Raw genomic sequence first — 15,420 nt, forward strand, 5'->3', positions numbered from 1 at the left:
ATTCTTTTATTTCATTCACTGATAATTTCTTAATTACCGTTTAATGATATTGATTAACTATTTAATTTTTTTTAGATATCGAGCTCTCTATAATTATAGACCACAAAACGAAGACGAACTTGAATTGAAAGAAGGCGACACAGTATACGTAATGGAGAAGTGCGACGACGGTTGGTACGTTGGTTCCAGTCAAAGGACCGGCTACTTTGGTACTTTCCCTGGCAATTACGTGGAACGATTGTGAAAAATGACAACGAGCTGTATCGAACCACGATTTACATTTTACCAAAGCACTAAAAATTCGAATCGTTAAAATAGATAATTTTTAATCGATCGATGATAAGGATCAACGAGATATGTATCTCATTACAGTCTTCCTATTCGTAAATTTCAACGATAATAAAAAAAAATGATACCTAAAAATGGAAAAAAAAAAAAGAAAAAATATACAATCAAATAGATACTTTTAATAATATTGCAAACACATGAGAAACTCATCGAAACGAACCTTATCGTTGAAGATTCACCAAAAAAAAAAAAAAAAAAGAAGAAGAAGGAAACTTAACGTTAGAAACTTCATAACGTGTATGTAGTGTATAATAATGTTTAGTAATTTATTATACGACGAAAACGAGTGCGTCAGGCGGACGTTGCGAGGCATCGAAATAAAAAAAACGAACACGACAAGAAATACTTTTTGTTCGTATAAATGGAAACGATTAATGTAGAGATAATGTGAATTTTTACACATGCAGAATCATCGACAGAACGAAACGAAAAGTTTCCGTCGAGCCTATTTCTATGTAATCGTAAAACAGAGCCCTATCGAGAGGACTATTTCTGGTTTCACCAGCAACGAACGAAGTTATTCGTGTTTTTTCGATCAAATGGCAATCGTGAATTTCATCCATTTGTGGACAGAAATTCGAGTTGGGTAAAAAATGTATTGAACCGAAAGTTTCTGTTGAACCCCTTTTTTATGCTTTCGGTTATACGCCATTTTCAATAACACGTGCACGAACAAGACCATTAATCGATAAGCAAGAAATCTGCTTAACCTGTTAACGGTGTTAAAAGTAAGAAGTTATCTATTTATCATTAATGAAATTGCATTGTTCACACCGTACATGTTAAACTTTTAAAACAAACCAAAGAATCATACGTTTCGAGTAATTTAATCTCGAAAATTTTACGATCTAACTTTTAAACGAGAAGTTTGCCTTGTTTAAACGACCTGTTCGCGTACGAGAAACGTATATTAACGTAATTTCGTGAAAATTGTTCCGAATCGTGAGATTTTTCAGTAAAAAATTGATAATTCGAGACGAGAGTTGATTTCAATTCGCGGAGAAGACGTTTTCTTCTGTGTTTGTAGATAAATCAGCCGTGTTATTGTTATATTCGTGAGTATTCAAGAATAAGCGATTTATAATTATATATAATTATATAATTAAAAGTTTGCCTTCCCAAATTAATATTTTTGTAAACATTATTTGTATCCAGAGTTATATATATATATATATATATACATATATACATATAAATGAATTATATAATATGTATAGAAGATATATCTATATACATACGTATATATAATTACAATATTATATAATAATGAATTGTAATAAGTAATCAACGGCATAATTAATCGCGCACGTGTTAAAATGCACCCATGTAAATTTCACGAAGAAATAACAAAGAAACGAATCGTATTAATCTATATATCATTAATTAATCGTAACTAAAAGGATTTTCGCCGATGTCACACCGAGTATAATAAGACTCAACGATTTTCAAAGACGTTTCGCCATGACGTTACAGCTTACATTAAGTCTAGATATAAAAAAATGGAAAGAAATACGAATGCTAATAAGAATCCAGTTGGAAAAAACAGACAATACTTATTACTATTGTAATTCAGTAGAACGAGATGAGATAATCGAGCATGTAGCGAGGGCATTAATCCAACCAGTTGCGACTAATGATCGTTTCAGTTGATATATCATTGTTCAAGGGTCGATCTAACAAGATTATGGATGCAAATCGAGTTAATTTTTAATGATTTTTAAAAATTTTTTTTTATTCTTTTTAGAAAAAAGAAATTAAATTTTTTAAATTAATAGACATCGAAATATTTTATCGTTTGTTTATTAATTAAATAATTCAATATATAAAATTATACAAAATATTTTAACTTATATACATCGTATATATATATATATTTAAAAATTGATATTTTTTAAACATTTTATTTGCGTCTATAAATCTGGAACACCCTATACATATGTTTACGTACATATCTTTTTGTTATGAACATATCTTCGCTGATTTTAACAGCTATAGTCTCAGGCGTGAATTGGAGGAAACGGAAGTCGAAGGATATAACATAGGACAGTATATGAAAGAAAATGCAAATTTCTTCGATCGAATCGAATCTTCCGATTTCTCTACTACTCGTAAAAAACGAGTTGTAGAAGCTTGTTTAACGATTTGGAAGAGAATATGATAATATGGAATATCATATGCAATTTATATAATATGATATAATTTGTTATTGCAGCTTTATTATTATTAAATATTATTAATCTAAAAAAATAAAAATAATACTCAAATAATATATTTTATGATTAAGTTGAATATAATATATTTTTATCGAAATTTTAATTTTGATTGTGTATATAAAAAAATTAAAATAATTGAAAATTATTTTAAATATCAATAAATTATTAACAAATATGATTTGAATAATTTTTAGTATTCGTCAAACGAATAAATTATGATATACATATAATTGGCAATGCAACAATATGCAAAGTTCCATATTACCATTTTATCTTCGATATTTATTACAAAGTGTTTGATCATCCCGATTTTTTTTTCTTGATTTGGATTTATTTCATTAGATTTTTAATTCGCACTAATAAATAATGTCACTGTGTATTGTATACTCGAAATTTAAATAAATCTTAGTCTGTTACCACAATCTTTCATCTCAATATCTAATATTGTTGAAATAATTTAAATGCTAAAATAAATTCTATCTTAAATTCATCGCAAACAATAAATATTTTTTTTTAAAAGAAATTTTAAGTTTAATTCAAGTTTGCAACATGCGGTGTTCCCGATCGAAAGAATTCGACGAATCAAAATTTTCGCAAGAACGGCAACACCTTTTTCTAAAAGCAACTACGTTGCAGTATCGTTTCAAACTCGGTATGGAGCAGAATCGATTCTTGTCTCTGAGGCAGCGAGATGGAAATTCGATAGCTCTGGTCACGTGACCGGTGCAAGAACGGATTTCCGTTTTTACGGTTGGACCGTCGCAATTGTAAAACGATTCGTTCTCTGGAGGAATGCATCTGGCTATTCGCGACTGTATACCTTTCCCATTTTTCTTCGAGCACTGGAAAAGAAAAAAAAAGCGAATATATCAACCTGAAAGTATAGTTTTCGAAATTAAAATATTATTTATGATGTTACAGGAGAAATGAACAAACTTCACGTCTTCATAATCACCCAACTTCACAACTATTATTCGTTTCTACTTGTTGGACATGAAGATCCCTGTAGTACAATATTACATCTATGATATTGCATATTATATATTGTTCATATGACAAGTTATCATCCAATTTTTTTAATTTATATATTTTCAGAAGGTAAAAGATAAGATAAAATTACCGAGGACCAGTCTGTAAAAATCCAACGTCCAGGGCAAGGAATCCTGTTACATTCTCTGGTACTCGTAGGCATAGGGCTCGATTGGCATATGGATGATTGTACCATCGTTCTGTACACTTCTATTTCGTTATTCCTATTTATTTCTGTTCCATTGAAACCCGAATGAATGCAATAAAGCTGTCGTAATTGTAGGCCAAATTTTCCACACGTAGTTGAACATGTTTCCCATGGGCCTGGTATCCATTTGAAGGTACAACTGTGAGTTGAAAAAACAATTATATTTATTGCATTTTATTTTTTAAGAAATTATGTTATTTCTTTTAATTAAGATAATAATTGAGAAATTAGATCACTATCAAACCAAGTGAAAGCAAGTTCCAGATTTTTGTTATTATTGTTAGTTTCAGATTTTTAGTAAAATAGATACCTAAAGACGTTGCATTTCTCTATCTCTTGACTCGGTTTGGTCGTCAGCGGGCATTTTCTTCGCGACACTATTCTCCCTGTTTTCTCATCCTTGCAGACTATCATTTTCTGACGGGTTCCACCACCGCAACTGGCCGAACAAAAGCTCCAACCACCGAATAGCCATACGTATCTATCCTTAGCGCTCCTTTCATCGCGATTTAAGAAATATCTCAAGGAAACCGTAGTCGAGATTCCTTGATGTATCGTATTCTTTGCTACTATAAGCTATAGAAAATTTACCATTTTTAAAATAGAAGAGAATTGGTTTAGAATTGAAAATATGGTATGTTGCAATTTGACAAGATTCTTTTTTTTTCTTTTTATTGTATTTTAATATGTACAAAATTCTTAAGTTATATTTTACAATTTCATACCAAAATGACGACATCTTCAAACGTAGTACCATTCGCCTCTATGGAATACGTGTTATTACCACGTTTCTGAACTCGAAAGGCAGCACCTTGAACGATCGTTATATCTCGCTTTCGAGAAGCTAAATTCTCCTGAACGTTTCGTCTTCTCCTGCCATCACCAATCACGATTGTCAAGTTATCTCTGTGGAAGTGCGGAGATCCAGCTATTGTGATGTTCATATACAAATTGTACGCCTCTCGTGGTATTATAGCGACTCGTGTTACTTCTAGAAAATTTAAATAAATATAATATATTTATGTTTATTAATTGAATTAAAATTTATAAATATTTTATTTTATTAAAAAAATAATATATAATAAAAAAATTAAAAAATTTAGGCTCAAGGTAATATAATATTGTCTAAGGCTTTTTTGCAAAATTAAATATTAATTTTATTGAGTTAACAATTTAAATATTACCAATATTAATGAATTTTTAAATTCTACAGGTCTGACAATTCTGATAATTCAAATATTTCAAAAAGAGATGCCATTAGATTAAATTTTTCAACTACCAACCACATCGTTCATCGCATAGTTTCTCGATAGTAATTAAAAGTTTTTGCTGTTTTACTTCCCCTCTCTTCTTCTACGTCATAGAACTTTGAAGAAAATTGAAGAAAACTTCCTTCGATATGAGCTAACAACTAATCACTCCATCTTCGTAATTCTTATGCTTTTAAATTAATTCGGAACGATTCCCTTAAATATCCGATCTCGAGGATAATTTCATCCATATTTTTAAGAATTCAATTTTAATTGGACTGACCTCGTCGAAGCTTCCGATGGAACTTGGTGACGATATTTTCGCAGCTCGAATTATCACCATCGCATACACCGCATAGATCGAACACTTTCTTCGATCCTAAAACGTGATCGCATCCCATTTCATGGCACTCGCCCTGAAGAAAGAAATTTTTTAATAAATAATCATAAATTAATCATAGAACTATTCTATTAATATATATCTTGGATTGTAATATATGTTAGATCGATATATTAAGAAAAGGAAATAATGTTAATCAAATGATGTTAATCGGAATCGTTTTTAGCTCGTTTCATAAAGCACAGACAAAGATAATAGATAATCAGAGAAGGATAGAGATAGGGTAAAAATATTGAAATCAGCGCCATCTCCAGAGTGCCGCAAATGAAACACAAAGAAAGAATAGGAAATAGTGAAGAAAAAGATAGAGTTAGCTTAAGAATTGACTATTAGTGCCATCTGTTAAGGATCGAAGACAACTTCTTTAAAGATAGTAAAGTAGATAAAGTAGAGTAAGAATTGAATATTAGTGCCATCTTTTGATTGTTTTTAGAAAATAAATAATTTTAATACTCAAGAGATGGCACTGAGCGTCAATTCTTATCCGATTTTTGTCCATTTTTCATCCTTTTTTCTTTATTTGTCTTTTTGTCTATATTTGGCAATAAAATTATATATATTTATATATATAGTGACAATATAAATGATAATTTTTTTTTATTTTTATCTAATTTATTATATTTTTGTACTTTTATGTTGCCTATATATTTTATGTATTATTTCGTATATATTATATTTTTTATATATTATTATATATTATATATTTTTCATTTTAATTTTAGGAATTTTATTATTATTGCAATAATATTAATATTAATATATTTTTATATATTTTATGTTTTTTACTTTTCATTTTTTCTTCAACAAATTCCATTTTCACAATTTTCTTGACAATTCTGCGAGTTAATGGGATAAATTTATAAAAGCATAAAATAACTAAATATATCAAATTTCATAATTAGTATTAAGTAAAATGAAAAAATGATTTATTCTTACAAATATAGCAGTTAAAAAAAGTAAGTATGAAAAAAGATAAGTATGAAAAAAGCTAAGTATAAAAGAAAAATAAATTTCAAGAAAAATTTCGAGCATGAATTAGTTTTCGAAAAGTCGAAAAGTTCGAAGAATTTAGACAGTTCTTAGAAATGACGTCAAATTCCTAGAATTTCGACAGTTCTTGGAAGTGACGTCAAATTCCTAGAATTTCGGCAGTTCTTGGAAATGATGTCAAATTCCTGGAATTATCGAGACTCTCGAATGAAAAAAATTTCTAGCCAATTTTGCGATTTTGTATCAGGAGAACATAAGTTGATAGGAGGTCGCTCGAAAAATTTTTCTTGGAAGTGAAATCAAATTCCTAGAATTTCGGCAGTTCTTAGAAATGACGTCAAATTCTTGGAATTATGGCTCGCCTATAATTTTCGCTTTTGAAGAAGACAATTTTAAAATAAGTTTTGTACAGATATTTGACATATTTTATGTATTTTACTTACCTTATATACTTACCTTTTACAGTTTTCATTTTTTATATCTTTTAATCTTTTATATCGTTTTTTCAACAGTTTTCTTAATTCTAAAAATTTTTATATTATATTTATATTTTATATATTTATCTATTAACTCCATCATACTTTATCTTGAATATTTCATTTATTTTTCATAATATTAAAAAATGTTTCGGATAAAAATGGAATGGTTTCAAAAGGAGTACATTATCATGTTATTAATTTTTCCTTAGGAGGAAGGAAAAAATTCTGAAGATCAACTTCATTTTTTTATATGGAATCATATATTTTTTATTCACTAATCGATAAAGTATTGTATTCTCTATAAAAAAGTATTAAGCCATAAAAGTCTAAAATGTATTATTTCAAGAGATTATTTTTATATTTAATTAGATTTAATATTTAATATTTAATATTTAATTAGATATAATTAAATTTCTCCTAAAATAATATTTTTTATTACAAATGATACAATAGTTTCTTGCAGAGAATAATATACTGCACTTATTAATCAATTAAAAAATATATGATTGTATTTAAAAAAAGTAATTTGACTTTTGTATCATCTCTATATATTTAACAAAGAATTAAGAACATCAAATTCTTGAAATTATCCAATTTTTATTTAAAACATTTTTTAATATTATTAAAAACAAATAAAATAGTATTAATTTCGAATGTATATTCATATATTTAATTAATTTACAATTCTGGATTCAAATGCACTCATTATACAAAATTAAAAGATTAAATTTTAAGTTAAAAATTCATTGTTAATTCAAATTTAAATTTTTTAAAATGTTATAACTTTTGAAGAAAATATCATAGAGTAATCATTCTGGGCTCATTTCAAAGAGCAAAGCCTCTATTTTGAAATATCTGAATTGAATTTTTTTTTGGTAATTCTTTTACATTGAAAAACAAAATTCAGAACAAAAAATGATTTTTTCCTTAAAAATTTCACAAATTAAATTGTTTCTACAAACTTTAATAAATTTTCTACATTTTATTCTACAATAAGCTTTTAAAGAAAAGTCTTCTCTTTAAAACAAGTCCTGAAAAATTGTGGTACGATTTCTTTTTTACCTACCGTACTCATTTTTTATTCATAACATTTTATAGAACAATAAAAAAAATATCGTACATCGACTTTCAAGGGGTCATTTTAAAGAAGAGACTTTCTTCTAGAAGCTTGTTGCAAAATAAATTACATATAAAATTTATTAAGATTCATACAATCCATCCAAAATATAAAATTTTTAACGAAGAAAATTATCCTTCGCTGTGTTTCTCAATATAAAAAGATCACTGATGAAAATTTAATTCAGATGCGCGAAAATAGAAGAACGAGTCCAAAGAATCACTATCTTGCCACATTTCTCCAAAGTTACAGCAGTTCAAATAATAGAAGAAAATACTTTTAATAAATCTTCTAATTTTGTCCATGAAAAAGAAAAAAAGAAATTTAAAAGTAGAAGAGAATAAAACTATTAAAGGATATTAAAAAACTATCAAATATTTTATCTTACCTGTATACATATATCTGTCGATCCGTAAGAGCATGGGGTGCCATCGATCAAATGCTTTCTCGTGTAAAATATCTCGTCCGTCTCTTTACTCCTGCAAACCAATCGACATCTCAGATTCTCCTGATTGGAGGCGTGAGGTAACCAGGTTACGTCGCTAGTGGAATCGAATCTCTCGAGATAAAGAATATTGGCCAATTTGGTGCACTGTTGAGCTCTGAGATCGATCGAGGTTAGACACATTGGCAAATCGCATACCCTACAATCGTCGCTGGGGCCTGAACAGTATTTTCCACCGTAGGCTGGCCTTTGAAAAAAAAGAAAATCGATGAAGATCAAAGATAAAAATTATTTAGTTTAAAGGAAAAAATGAAAAGAATTCGAAACGCTAACAGAGGCTTGTTGCACTTTCGCGTTCGACACTGTACTCCTACTCCACAGGTTCTGGAACACTTGCTCCAGGAGGCCCACCCGCTCCAGCCTCCGTTTCTAGGTTTATTCAGTATCACGCCAAAATCGAAGTTTTTTCTATTCGTCGATACGCATCGACCCTTTATGCACCACTGAAATAACATTCAGATAATTCATTATTCTTAATATTTGTAATGTAATCGATAATTGACATTAAAAATTTACCTTCGAGGTTCCACACAACGTGCCTTCCAACGGCGGTCCCTTCTTTGTCTTGCAAGACTCAGAAATATTGCTGTTGCCACACCATAAACGGGAGCATGGTTCCTCGATGTCAAAAGTTTTGCAATGCTCGTAACTTTTCGTTCAAAAATACAAATTCGAATGATACAATCTCGTGCAAATGGTAATTTGAAAATGAAATTAAAAAATTTAAAAAATTTAAAAATCTCTGAATATCATGAAGATAATAATCACCCTTCGCCAAATTCCATGCGACATTGCTCGTCCATGGTGAACGTTTCCCGAACAGTTGTTCTTAATTGGCCTAGGCTATCGTGTCTCGGTTTGTTCAGCAAACAGGACCACCGTCTGCAAATATCTACTTTAAGATATATAATTCTAAAAAGGATATATTCCAAAGTAAAATAACCATCGTTTTACCTCACTCTTCGATGGAATTCCTTTTTGGAACAGGCGGACCAGTAGAAGTGGTGGAACGTGGCCGCGACCATGGGCGCCATCACGCTTCCTCGAGATCCCTCTTCTTTGCAAGCGTTTCCAGTCATCTCGTCCCCGTCGTGAGTCAAGCCTAGACTATGGTAAACATTTTTACGTTAAAGAGGGAAAAAAAAAATGATCATATCAAAGTGATAAAGCAAAGATATATGATTCTTTGAGATAACATTTGTGCAAAGAAATTTTATGAAAATGATTCATTTTTATAATAATGTTAGGCTTATAAATAATTGAATGGAACCAAGAGGAATCATCAATTTCTAATAAAAATATATAGAAATGCAGGTAGTAAGAGATAAAAATAGATTAAGAATCGATGTAACCATTGTGTAATTACAGATATCGCTATTATCTTCGAAGATATAATTTCAAAGCTGTCCAAATTTTTAAAGTAAAAAATTACAAATTATCCTTTCATTTGAACGATAATTTTGGAATCTGCAGTCGCATGGTGCTGAATAAAAAATGCATTTTAAAGGGCAATATTTTGCGCTTCAGCCGCCTCTAATCTGACTCGGAAAAGCTATTATTTTGAAAGCTACAGTCGTTTAAAATTAAAAAATTAAAAATTACTCTTTCTTTTCATACGATGATATTTTTGAAACAACAAAATGTGAAGGTGTTCTAAAATGCAATATTCGTTTCTAATGATTTGTTGTTCATTCTCTGAAAATTATTATAATAGTTTTAATTTCAATAAAATTTATTCATAAAATTTCAATTGAATTAAATTAAATTAATTAATGATGCACTTGATGAAAACGCATGAAAAATGCATAATAATACAACAGAATACTTACATGTGTGCCACCTCATGCGCTATGATAAAAGCACTGGTCAAACCCTCGTCTCGATTCAAAGCGCATGATCTGGAGGGATCGCATACCCCCGACACAGGTGCGTACCCGGAAGGGCCTCCTATATCCAACCGTGTCAGCCATACTGCAACATCATGATTTACATCTGCCGAGGATAACATTTTTCTATTCCATTTATTTACGTTTTCGAGAGAACGTCTGGCGTCACCACGGCGAACCTACATTAAAATTTATAAGTTATTGCACGGCTTTCACAATTTTCTATTTTAACATTATTCTATTTTAACATTGTTAGGTTTCCCTTCTTATAACTTGGGCTGGCCAAATAATAGATCGACTTAAAAATAAATTTTCCATCGCTTACCATTCCATCTCTTTTCTCCGCGTATAAAATCATTCGCACGATCACTAGAACCATATTCGAATCGAGAGATGGGTCCATATAAATCGCGCTGACCTGGAATTCAAATATAACTCTAATCGAACGTGTCTGAACTATCTTTTGTAAATTAATATCAATCGATAAAATTACTCACGATGTTCAAAAGTGCCAAGATATATTGTTGTACTCGAATTCCGTGAAAATCGATCACAGAATAATCTGCAGCTATTCCAAGCTCCAACCATCGTGGCGGCGATTCTTTACTGCCTTGTTTTCTCCCTGGAAATATATCGACTCGTATTTCCATCGAATAAATAATTTTTATTGAAAAATTGAGAAATTACTTTTCGAAAATTATTTCTTTAGCTTACTCGATATTTTGTTTCTTTGCCATTTGGGCCCAGAAAAATGTCCAATCTCCTCAGAATTTACGTCAATCGGTAATTCTTCCACACTGGTATCGTTATACTCTGCAGATACTTCGTCTTTCTCATCGTATAAAATTAATTTCTCAGCTTCTGGATACTCCACGTCAAATATGTCACCGGAAAGATTGTAAAATGTCTGAACATCGTGATTCAACGATTCCCGTCTTCTTCGCTTCGATTTTTTATCTTTTCTTTCTTTCTTCGATTTCTCTGTGAATCGAAAATATAAAATTATTTCATAATTTAAAAAATTTACATTTTATTCTTCCGTGAAATTGATCTAATAATTAAAATTTTGTTTCGTTTTAAAAGCTGCGCCCCAAATGGATATTCGGAAAATAAATAATTAATTTATAAACTAAAAGTTGTGTCTCGAATTTTCCTGCAATAAATTCCGATGCAATTTGATCCGTGCAGCTCAGAGTTGTATCCGCGTGAATGTGTTACGTAATTTAATTGCAATCAATTTTCCACGTTGTAAATAATTGATGAAACTAGAATTCGTTCCCGTATTGAACACAATTTTCACGAAGATTACTTTTACTCGCCAAGTGTAATAAATTTTCTATCGCTTTTTTTTTACTAAATATATATAAATCTTCGATTTATTTCTAAATGCATTAAAAGGACAAAAAATTTCCAATCAATAATTTCAATCGACTTGTTTCTCAATCAACGAGCCAATTGATCCGCAGATCGATCTAATTTCTATTAATAAATACTCTACTCTGATATTCGTGCATTTGCAACAGAAAGTTATACAAGAAGTTATCGTATTCTGATGATAAATAATACAATCGTTATCTCTCGATACCTGCAACGATAACATCGTCACCCAAATTTTCTCTCGTCGACCACCATCTAGCCTGCTTCGACTGGAACATAACGTGTTCACCGTTCGTCAATGGTTGCACGAAGAACGATTTTTGACCAGTCAACATCATAGCATACACGTCCTCCTCACAGATAGTAACCACGACGAAAGAACTCTCGTCACCTTCCAAACTTCCCCGTCGTAAATCGCATCTTGCCTTTTCGTGATCCTCTAACCTCCTTTTTCCGCGTTTCACCCAATCCACGGTGAAATTTGAAGAGAAGAGGAAACGATCGTTGACTACGGTTCTCAATGTCCAATTGCTGATCTCGAGGAGCATCGGTTCCAAACTTTCTCGAGTCGATCTCCTTCCTCTACCGTTCTCATTCGAGATCACTCGAGGATAAACGATCTCGTATTCTTGCAAACTGTGTAGAAACTCTCCCATTCTTGATTTCGTCGCTATTGTGCCGAGCAGCAGCCATGTGGTGAGCAGAAAACTCGGAAGTTTCGATTGCGTCATGACGTTTCCTTTCGGCGAGACTTCAATCGAATTTTCCGATCGTTTGAAATCTGAGGGGCATGTTTCTACTCTCTATGCTTTGGATGTAGTTATGTCGTGACGAGAGGATCGAAGAAATCGATGATATTCTCATTTTGTCTCTTCGATTCATATGCATTGCTTTCCACGGCGAAAAGCGGACGTTGAGGTTATGTTGATCTTGTTGCAACTGGACATTTTTCTGGACATTTCTCTTTTCTTTTTCAACTAAGTTTGAATAGATAGAACTTGATTGATTGTGAATCATTGGTATCACTTTGATCACTGTGATAATCGATATTCACGGATAGATCGCTTGATAAGTTTAAAAAAGAATTGAATTCTACGATTCTTGCGTTTAAACTGTTGCAATAATTAACAGAGAGCGATGCTGCACTGTTCTATAAACTTCACGAGAGAAGTTTCGCAATGGTGGATAGAATTCCCATTTGAATTGTCATAAATCAATTTTACACAAATTTAAGAAAACGATACAGGATACGGAAAAAAAATATCATTTTACACAATTTTTTACATACGAGAGAAAATAATTCTTCGAGGAAACTCTAGCAAGCTCGAACTTTGCGTATCGCGAAAAACTCGTGGCGACAATTAACGATTCACCGCGAATCAGAAACTAGATCGCGAGCGTGGTCGAAAGTAGAGCAAGCGATAATAGCGATCGCGACAATCGCACATCTTTTCTCGAGATTTTTGTCACATGCAAACTTTCCGATTCGAAATCGCCTATATCATTTCTGGTGTGGTAAAAATTTAGATAAGAGAACAAAAAGTAGTTCGTTTAATTTCTGATGTGAACGTTAAGAAATGAGATTCGCGATATGGCAATCATCTCGAAGATTTCTCACACTGAAAATTTCAATTTACATTTTACGAATTATAATTTTTCCGCCTCGAAACGATATATTACGTTAATGGTAGTTGTTAAAAATGGTTTAGAATGAAAATGTAGTGAGAACGTGAACAGTGAGAAAGAAATTTTTGTATCGCAAGATTTGTCTCCTCTGAAAATTCGAATCTAACTTGTGACTTTTTCCTTTCGAAATAGTGCACCACGTGGTAAAAATGACATCGTGCGATTAACAGCAATTACACGAAAATTCAAGCTTACATTGCATACAATCTGTCAAACGGCATACGTTGTTCTCTTCGTAAATATAAAAGTAAAATGAAATAATTCTTGTGTTAAATTTTGTCTCAATACGTGTACGACATATATAAACACGAAGGAAGAAGAATTACGCTAATACCGATTACACAGGTTTGTAAACACATTGAAAATTCGTACTCGACTTACAAATTTGTCTGCCTCGAAACGCGTAGGGTCTATGTTCACGTGAAATAATGGAATAAAATGGATAGTTCTTATATCACATGTTTCGATACGTGTACAGTGGCGCGAACGCGAAGAATTATATGATTGCACAGCTCTGAACACGGGAAAATTCAAGCTCACATCAGATTTGAAAATTTCTTCGCCTGGAAACAGCGCGCGCCGTCCTCTGTTCACGTGGTAAAATTGATGTGAAATGGAATGATTTTAGTGTTATATTTTGCCTCGATCGACGTCGCACGCGGCGGTGCGAACACGAAGGAACGAGAGTCGTGGTGCAACTGGCGGCCACATGGAGTGGATAGGAACGAAACGCGCGCGAGCAAATTGTGCGTAAGAGTAAGCGCGAAAACGCGTGGCTGGAAAAAGCAGCAAACTTCTCCCGCCCACTGAAGTTCTAATAATGGCAGCTTTATGTGCAATCACCGGAGAAACAGAGGATGCCGACGAAATGCATTGTTCGACCCCAAGAAGCGAGGTTTAACAAGGGCCAAGAGGATTTCGAGCCGCCCCACCAGAATTTCTCGTTTCCTTTGAACCGTATTCACCAGAATACGCAATGGATCTAATCAAAGGGAATTAAATCTGTTCCGGCCATTTCTTTCTTCTGATAGAGATAGAGAAGAGATAATTTATTTACTCGCATCATTGCATTTTTCTACTTTTTTTTTCTAAAGATTTCTATTGACTTGAAAATTGAATTTTGAACAAAATTTTGTTTTTTGATATTGGTGCAAGCTTAAGTCTTGCGATCGTGTGATGATAACAAGTAATATCAATGTAATATAATCATTTGATCTGTCTTCTTGATTTGTTTTTATATTTTATTTTTTCCTTTCGAGATTCGAAAATTTCACTTTCGAATTACTTCACTTTTTTCTCCATCGATTTCAAGACAAAATAAAAAGTTAAAATATTTCGAAGAATTTCGAAGAATTGAATTTTGAATATTCAAAAATATATTCCTTATATTTCTGATATGGACAAAATTATTTAATTAATTTAAGAAGATGAAAAATGATTTAAAACATCACGTGTATAATAGATTAATACACGTGCTTTTTCGAAAGATTATATTTGACGATGATCGTGTTGAATTCTTTCCGAGAATAATTTTATTGTCTCTTAACAAGGCAATATTATCTTATATTCTACGAGATCCATTCTCGTGCATCTTAAGTTTTCATAACGATTGTTGCATATGATAAATTTTACATATTCAAATGTATATCGAATATTTTAAAATTTATTAGAATTTTTAGATATTAAAAAAATTAAAAAAAATTATTTTATAAAATTAAAAATAAATAAAGAAGATTTTCCTCGTTGATTTAACGAATGCTGTCACTCGATGCTTAAAGATTTCGTCAGAATTTTCTAGAAATCGAGAATCGTTCATTTCAGCAAAAGTTAGATTGACGTTCAATCGAAGCCTTCTTTGGTTCTACGAACGAGATAATACGCAGATTTCCAGGATGTTGTTGGGACACGAGTTTAAGCTGAATGCTTTCATTT

The 15,420-nt window shown here is 31.4% G+C and overlaps 2 protein-coding genes across 55 annotated transcripts in view; one reads left to right on the forward strand and one right to left on the reverse strand.

Moving 5' to 3' along the window:
- Positions 1-2,983, forward strand: part of LOC108000332 (sorbin and SH3 domain-containing protein 1) — a 109,791-nt gene extending 106,808 nt beyond the window's left edge. For all 50 annotated transcript variants that reach the window (XM_062086657.1, XM_062086606.1, XM_062086625.1 and 47 more), the window contains one exon: positions 76-2,983. In XM_062086657.1, the coding sequence (XP_061942641.1) occupies positions 76-244 (169 nt within the window). In that variant the 3' untranslated portion in view covers positions 245-2,983. The remainder of the gene's footprint in view (positions 1-75) is intronic.
- LOC108000498 (A disintegrin and metalloproteinase with thrombospondin motifs 3-like) lies at positions 2,133-15,218 on the reverse strand. 5 transcript variants are annotated; one of them, XM_062086664.1, is made up of 16 exons: positions 14,029-15,218; positions 12,011-12,959; positions 11,140-11,406; positions 10,923-11,047; positions 10,751-10,843; positions 10,369-10,604; positions 9,494-9,646; positions 9,308-9,421; positions 9,056-9,188; positions 8,813-8,982; positions 8,423-8,726; positions 5,332-5,464; positions 4,524-4,789; positions 4,109-4,374; positions 3,682-3,937; positions 2,133-3,403 (listed from the first exon to the last, which is right to left on the reverse strand). In XM_062086664.1, the coding sequence occupies exons 2-16, from the start codon at positions 12,531-12,533 to the stop codon at positions 3,098-3,100; spliced, it is 3,345 nt and encodes a 1,114-aa protein (XP_061942648.1). In that variant the 5' UTR covers positions 12,534-12,959; positions 14,029-15,218; the 3' UTR covers positions 2,133-3,097. The 5 variants fall into 5 exon arrangements, with proteins under 5 accessions (XP_061942648.1, XP_061942644.1, XP_061942647.1 ...); XM_062086660.1 differs by having other exon boundaries at positions 12,011-13,309; XM_062086663.1 differs by having other exon boundaries at positions 12,011-13,421.
- Between the last annotated feature and the right edge of the window lie 202 nt (positions 15,219-15,420).

Source organism: Apis cerana, linkage group LG16 (genome assembly GCF_029169275.1).
Source record: "Apis cerana isolate GH-2021 linkage group LG16, AcerK_1.0, whole genome shotgun sequence".
NCBI lineage: Eukaryota > Metazoa > Arthropoda > Insecta > Hymenoptera > Apidae > Apis > Apis cerana.